This window comes from Merops nubicus, unplaced genomic scaffold, assembly GCF_000691845.1.
Source record: "Merops nubicus isolate BGI_N331 unplaced genomic scaffold, ASM69184v1 scaffold40629, whole genome shotgun sequence".
NCBI lineage: Eukaryota > Metazoa > Chordata > Aves > Coraciiformes > Meropidae > Merops > Merops nubicus.
The window spans coordinates 1-7421 of NW_008632399.1; the positions used below are offsets into that span (position 1 = coordinate 1).

Here is a 7421-nt window from a genome sequence, read left to right on the forward strand (position 1 = left end):
AAAAAACACCGGGAATTTCCCTTCCCCTTCCCATCACGAACCCTACGCATAGCGCTGAATCCCGAGTTTGGAAAGGCTGACTTGCACCCGAAGCTCAATCCCACGCCAAGACTTTAGAACGAGGCAAAATTTTTCAAAAATCTTCAGTCACAGATACAATGTAATTCTGCATTCTGCTCGGAAAGTTTGCCTTACAAGATCCCAAGCGCCAGACAAATATTTCAGGCTTCATTCATGCTACTCAGAGGTAACGCTTAGCAGGAGTTTGTCAGCACATAAAATCTTTCTGGCAAAAAGCAAAAGACAATGGGTGACTCTCAAAGGTTAGCATTTCCTTTGTGGGACAGCATTGCAATGGCAGATTTTAGATGGGTTTGGTTAGTTGTACCCGACCATTTTTGATATGCAAAACAAGGGACAGCTGCTCCTGTCATACCACCTTCTACCGTGTCATCGAGCCTGTCGTATGAAGATGTGCAACGGGATGGCCAGTTTGGTGAGCAACTGGGAAGAGACTCAAAGAGATATTGGGCTGAACTCCCAGCCAAAGCATGAGGGATCTTTGATCTCACCTCAAACGGGTCAGCACAGAAGCTGCCACTCATCCTGCATTCCTCCTGCCCACGCGTCCACCGTGCCCCGGGCTGCCAGCGGCAGAGGGCTGGGAGCAGCCCTGGGCAGAGCTCGGCTCCTTCTAGGTCCACTGTAAGGACACTTGAGAATGCCTCACCCACCAGAGGGGTCTTGGGGCAGGTCAGGGCTGAGCCATTCAAAATAATGGAGCAACACTCAAAATGACCAGGTAAGGGCTGCTCCAGCACAGGAGAAGGGTCTAATCTTGCCTCCAGTTTCACTGAAGCCGGTCCTCTCACGCTGGGCACCCTGCAGCCTTGGTCACAGCCTCTGCTGCCTTCCCCACTGCTAGCACAGATGCCAAACAAATGAGTCCTCCCAGCCCCACGCAGGGCTTGGTGGTTTGTTTTTTTTTTCCTCCTGAGTTTCTACCAGCCTCTGCTGAAGCATGTGGCAGCATGTTGTGTTACTGAACAGACGGGAAACGAGCTGTCTTTTTCCATGCTCCTGGCTGAGAAACTCTGCAGCTTTTGAGCTAGATAGGTGATAATCTGGGGATAGCTCATTAGGCAGGACTTGTAATCAGATGTTACCTGTTTGCAACTAATCAGCCAAAGTGTTCGCTCTGACCTGATATATAAAGCATCAATCCTGACCCTTCAGGCAGCCAAGTAGCACCAACTTCTTTATTGTTACATTTTCTAGAAATCATTCTTTTTATTTTTAGTTCTCTCTGCTTATATTTACATCTATATGCATCTCTTTTGCAAATCAAATGAAGAAACCCTTTGGGTGATAAACTGCAACTCATAAAGCGACATTCTGCTGTCTTGAGAGACAGCACCTCTTTCAGAACAGTCTGCAGAGCACACACTTTGGACAATAACAGTATACACACAGGAATTTTCATACCAGGAGCTATAGGATTTACTTTATTTCGGTGCCAAATTAACATCAGTACTTTATCATCACGATTGTGTGTCATGATACCTGCAATCACACCAGGTAGGCTTCGTAAGCCAGGTCTCCTGCAGTCCTTTGTTCCTAGCTGGAAAAAATCATAGTCATGAAAACAAAGGGGAACCATTTTCTCTCCTGGGAACAGATCAGTAAGTTCCCATAAGGCAAAACAAAATTATGCAACAAAGCAAGACAGGGTGCTGGGCATGTGGAGTCTTGCTGCCTGCTCTCGGCACTCGCATTCCAGCACGCAGCCGCGCAGGAGAGCAGCACAACATGGGGGAAGGCTCAAGAGCAGCACGGGCAAAGCTCTCCAGCTCTGCTGCAGGTGATCAGCCCTCCCCACCCTGTCCCCACAGCAGCTCCTCTGCTTCTGGAAAGCTGCTTGTGGCCCACAGGGAACCCCTGCCCTCCACAGACACTAGCCAAGATGATTCAGGAACTCTCACTGGGGGAAAAAGCCATTGCTTTACATGGGGTACATAACAGAGCATGGGGAAACAGAGCCTGCAACAGAACTGGTTTATAAATACCACAGTGACTGGGGCTGCCAAAGGGCTTCCCAGCAGGTCTAAGAGACAAACCCCAGGGGACAAATCCAGTATAGCTTTTTTGGATAAGCCAGATCTCAAGCCACCCTGCTGCAGACAAATGATCTTGAAGTCAGAGGCTGAGGCATTTACAACAGGAAGGATTGAGTTTATTAATTATATTGCCTTCTTCTAGGCACAAAGATAGACAAATAAGATTCCTCTATATCATTAGACAAAGATGTACCTGTTCATTGAAAGGGCAGTCTTCAATATTCTGGCAAGTCCTCTGGTCCTTCCTGTCTCCATGCTTCTGCTGTACTGCTCCTACCCTCTTCTTGCCAGGAGAAGTGAAACCATCATTGCCTGAGTATCTCCACATACAGAAGTGCAAAGTTACACTACTGTGAATCTGTATGTGTATATGCACATGCAATACTTCTGGTGGGTTACTTACAGATGGGAGTAGATTCAGAGCAAGCTACTCTTACAGCAGAGCATAAGCTACTGAACTGGCCCATAGCATTAACCTTTAGACTGATTGTTTCTGTGTGAGAAACTTTTCATAGAAATGGAAAAACAAACAAACAAAAAAAAAACACAACATAAAAATGAACAGCTAACATCCCTCTGGGCCTTAGAATTACCATAGTAGTGAGCATATCAGTTTCCTGTTAATGCTGCTCCAATCCTCTTAAAAGAACAAACCAACCTGGATCCCAGCCTGGCTCAGATGCTTTTATAGCTACAGGTCATTTCTTTCCAGCTGACACAGATAACGGTTGGACACAGAACACTTGGTATGAGATGGATAAAAGCTGGTGGCCCCAGCAGTGGTGGGTTGTCTGTCTGTGGGGAGGGTGGGCTGATTTTTGGCTGTCTGCTGCCAGGCTGTGGTGAGCAGCTACAGGACAGCAAGAAACTGGGGCAGAGGTGGGTGGTGTATCTGTAGTGGAAAGGGTCAGTAATTGTTGCTAGTAAGAGTAAGCACAAGTATTTCCCTAGCTAAAGGCATAAAAAGGGGACAAAGAAAAACTCAAGGGCTTAAAAAACACAGCTACAAAATGTCACTGCTATTTTTAGCTAAGAGTTTTAAGACTTAATTGTGAAAATGAAATGCATATGTTTTTATCTACATGCATTTACTACTTCTTTCCATTGTTTTGTTTAAAACCTATAGTAAGTATTCAAGGAGCTTTATGTATTAGCAGGTGTTAGTTGCATATGTTTATTTTTTCAGGCTTTGCTCCCTCTGGTTGGTTGTTTTTGTGCTCTGTCTCTCTGGAGCATTGAGTGCCTCCATAAACAGGTAACACATGCTGTGAACCATGTGAGGAACTGCTAAGGAAGTTCACTCACAATCCCTTTTTGTTTCTAGAAAAGCTACAGTAAAGTGAGTGTGGTAGTACCTTGTGTGTAAAGGGAACCTTAGCTCCTCAGTTCCTTGATGTGGAGGAGTTTATCTGCAGAAGGACCCTGAGCCTCGGGAGCCTGCTCCTAAATAGGGCACAGCTCAGGTCTGAAGGTCTCAGTGACTCAAGGGTGGGAATCTCCTAATGGTCTTAGTTATTTTTATACGTGCTTAATACCACATGTTATGCTGCCCTACCACAGAAAAGCAACTCTGCAGTCACCAGGGGAGCACACAAAACTGTGGTGGTGAAAACTGAAGAAGAGAGAGGGAGAAATAAAGGAAGAACAGAAAGAAGGTGGAATAGCAAGGCAAAATACTAACATCAAACAAGGGCATGAGACAGTGAGAAAGAAACAGCAACTAAAGGTGCTGAAAGGACAATAGAAGTGAAGGACTTCAGCAGGTTTTTCTTTTGTCCCTCCTTTTTTTAATTTTGCTTTGTAGAGCAAAATGGGACAGTACTTCACCAATGCTGAAGGGGAGCAAACAGAGATTGATGTGGCAGAATTGCAGGAATGGTATAAGAAATTCGTGGTGGAATGTCCCAGTGGGACACTCTTCATGCATGAATTCAAGAGGTTCTTTGGGGTCCAAGATAACTGTGAAGCAGCAGAGTACATCGAAAACATGTTCAGAGCTTTCGATAAGAATGGGGTAAGTGGTGAGGAGTTTTTATGATCACTTGTGTAATATCTTGTGTGTCTTCTCTAATTTGGAGGTGTTTTGGTGCAGTTCCCACCCTTGTTGCTGTGTTTCATGGACTAAAGCACGGGTGATGGACCTGCTCGGGCAGGAGAAGGAGTGCATGCTGCACTACTGTGTGTGGGCTGGTATGGCTTTATCTTCTCAGAAATCTGTACAAAGGACAGAATATCCCCTTAAGGGGCTAAAGATGGATTAAAAGTTTGAAATTCATGCAGTCACATTTTGAGACAGTATTGTTGAAAAATTCTCCAAGAGCCAAGGTTGCTACGTGGAACAGAGATGTTTATCTGTTATGAAAGAGGAGGGATTATAGTGGAGGGAAGTCTTCCTCAGGCTGGCTAAACCTTGGAGGAAGTGTATGTATACAGTCTGACCAGGTGGCATGTAACAAAATATTGGTTTTAAGTGCTCAAAAGCAAAGGAATGCTGAACAATTCAGAAATTCTGGTTTTGATTCCCTTCACTGTATTTGTCACCAGGCACCTGGGAAAAGTGGGCTTTCTGGTTTAGTAGCAGCTCATGCATACCCACGTGCTGGTGCAAAAGGTATCCTAATACTGGCCTGTGATTTCTTTTTTTACTTAAAAGAAATGTAATATGGTTGTCTTCCTTATCTTGAAATGAAGAAGCAATGGTTGCCAAAGGGTTCAATTATTTTCCTGAATCTCTTTATCATATTCAAAGTATGGGGTTGTTTGTTGCTATGTATGTATATAAGAAAATGGGAGACAAATCTGTCATCTCTAGATATACCTGTTGCCATTAAGCTTCCTTTGAAACCAGTGGCAAAATGACACTGATGTGGCAGCAAAAGTCAGTTTGTCAGAAAGGATAAAAAACACCATGGACAATGTGGGCAGGTCAGACCTGTCTCAAATTTGAAGTTGGCAAAACCTATATTAATGCAAGAACCTGAAGGTCCAGGTCCAAATCCTGTTATGGAAGCTCTGGAGAAAGGGTTGCAGAGCAGGTGGTGTGTGTAAAAGCTAAAGTCCCATTCCTCGTTTACAGTTTTCCTAATAAGACTGAAAATCTGTTTTTAAGGGATGCTGGTACTTACCTATAAACCCATAGAACACTAAATTAAGCCTGGGTTCATGTTTTTGCTTAAATATGCCCATGGTACATGATCAGCTGAGCAGGACCTAACAATCTAAAGGGTTGCTAGTAGCATGCTAGGAAAGCAAACAGCTCCTCAGCTGCCTGCCGTGCTCGCTGCCCTCCAGCAGCTCTGCTCGGGGCTGGGGAGATGCTCAGCCCGGACCCCCGGGGCTGGTGACTGGGTCGGGAGGGCTGTAAGGTGACACGGGGCTGGTGGTGACCCGCGGGAGGGCCATCTGCTGGAGGCTGCCGAGGCAGCCCCACCTCCCTGCACTGAAGCTTTTAGGAGTGTGAACATCTGACCTAACTCCATCATTGCCGGTGTTCTTGCTGCCTCCTCCTGGATGGTGACATTTTCATTGTCATAGTCTTCCTCAGATGGATCAAGATCAAGCAAGGGGCCAAGGGGGAAGAAAGCAGTAATGGCTGGTGATGGTCTAGGTGGTGAAGGTGTTGAGGTCTTTGACAATGGCAATCCCTTCCCAAATAGCCAACACCTCCTGCACTGATTCTCATCTGCCTCCCTGTCCCTGATGTAAGCTGTGGGTGTTTAACTGGCTCACTGCTGGAGTCCTGGTGGCTTTAACTTCTCAGAAGATGTCCCTCCTTATTGCAGTGCAGGACAATTGCTTTGCTTTCTACTGTCACACTCCTGGTGATCTCATCCTGATGCAGAGGGGTCAGACTGAGATTGCTGTTGGTGTTGAACTGGCACAAATCTTCTGTAAAGTGCCTCATAAATAGCTGTCCCCTGGGTTATCTTTTTGGCAGTTTTTAGCCAGGTTTTGTAAGCAGTTCTCTATCGGTTGTGTCCACTTAAGGATCACTCAGCTGCTGCTTTAATTTCTACAGGATAATACCATTGATTTTCTGGAATATGTAGCTGCCTTGAATCTTGTTTTACGAGGAAAACTGGAACACAAGCTGAGGTGGACATTCAAAGTATATGACAAGGATGGGAATGGCTGCATAGATAAACCTGAGCTGCTGGAAATTGTTGAGGTAAGTAGGCATTGCCTCATCACTTCTTTAAGCAATTGCTGTTCTTTGGCAATGTATTGATGTATGTGGGCTTTGTGATAATCAGGTTTCAAGACAGCTGTGGATAGTGATGAAGTGGAAATGCCTGACCTTGGTGAAAGGCTGTGTGCTCAGTGCTCTGATGGAGCCCAGTGGGGTGGCTGAGGGGTCAGACCCACTGTAGGTCCCTGGCCCCTGCTGCTGAAGCTGTCCAGAAATGCAGCATCTGGGTGCTGTTGTGGAGTTCCTGTCTCTGCTCTGCCTGTCCTTTCAACCTTTTCACACCCAGATTGCAGTGGCCAGTGGAAGAGGGCTTCACTTCAGGCCCCTTGCAGGAGCCAGGCCTCCTGCCTGAGTGGCTGGTGAGAATACACTGAGAGGCACAAATTAGTACAGAAACCCCTTTTGTAATTATTCCTTTCTGGGTTTAATTTAATTTAGCTTTAATCAGTGACTATGTGGAGGTGTGAGAGGAGCAGTGGGCTTAGCAGACAGTTGCAGAGGGTACCCGGGTTCTTGCTTTAGGTAAATAACTTGGTGACTGTGCTGGAGTCACCCCTGCACCCCAGGAGCTGTTACCCTTGCACAGCAGTACTTGTGAAGCTCCACTAATGGCCATCAAACGTTTTAGCACCTTGGGTGAAATGCAATGTCAAGAACAGAGCAGAAACAATCTGTGTGAAGTAGGTCATTTTGGCTGGAAAGTGTGACCAGGTTGTTACCTGCAGCACCAGGTGTGGGAGTATCTGGGGAGCTTGTCTAAAACAGGCTCAATTATAGTTTTGAGGTCAGTCAGGAATTGGCCAGAGTTGTTTTAGGCCCTTACTCTAATCCCTTCTTTGGGAAGACTTCAGACAAACCCCTTCAGTGTAAAGTCAATAATGAACAAGTGATGATCATGGGAGGAGAAGATAAAATCTGCCCCTCTGCAGTGACAAAGTGGAACAGAAACCACGGGTCAAAATATGTGCTAATACAGGTTTGATCTTGCAGCTTGGGTGCAAGTTCCCTGGGAGAGGGATGTGCCTGGCCTCAGATGTGAGGAAAAAATCATCCTCAAAAGTCAGATTTTTCCCATCTGTGAAACTCTTGCCTTGTTCTTTGCAAAGGAACCCTGA

General features: G+C 45.8%; 1 protein-coding gene across 1 annotated transcript in view; it reads left to right on the top strand.

Annotated features, from left to right (window-relative positions):
* The first annotated feature begins 3927 nt into the window (after positions 1-3927).
* The window catches only part of GUCA1B (guanylate cyclase activator 1B (retina)), a 4729-nt gene continuing 1235 nt past the window's right edge, over positions 3928-7421 (top strand). The window contains exons 1-2 of the mRNA XM_008947904.1: positions 3928-4131; positions 6136-6285. Coding sequence (XP_008946152.1) covers positions 3928-4131; positions 6136-6285 — 354 coding nt within the window. The remainder of the gene's footprint in view (positions 4132-6135; positions 6286-7421) is intronic.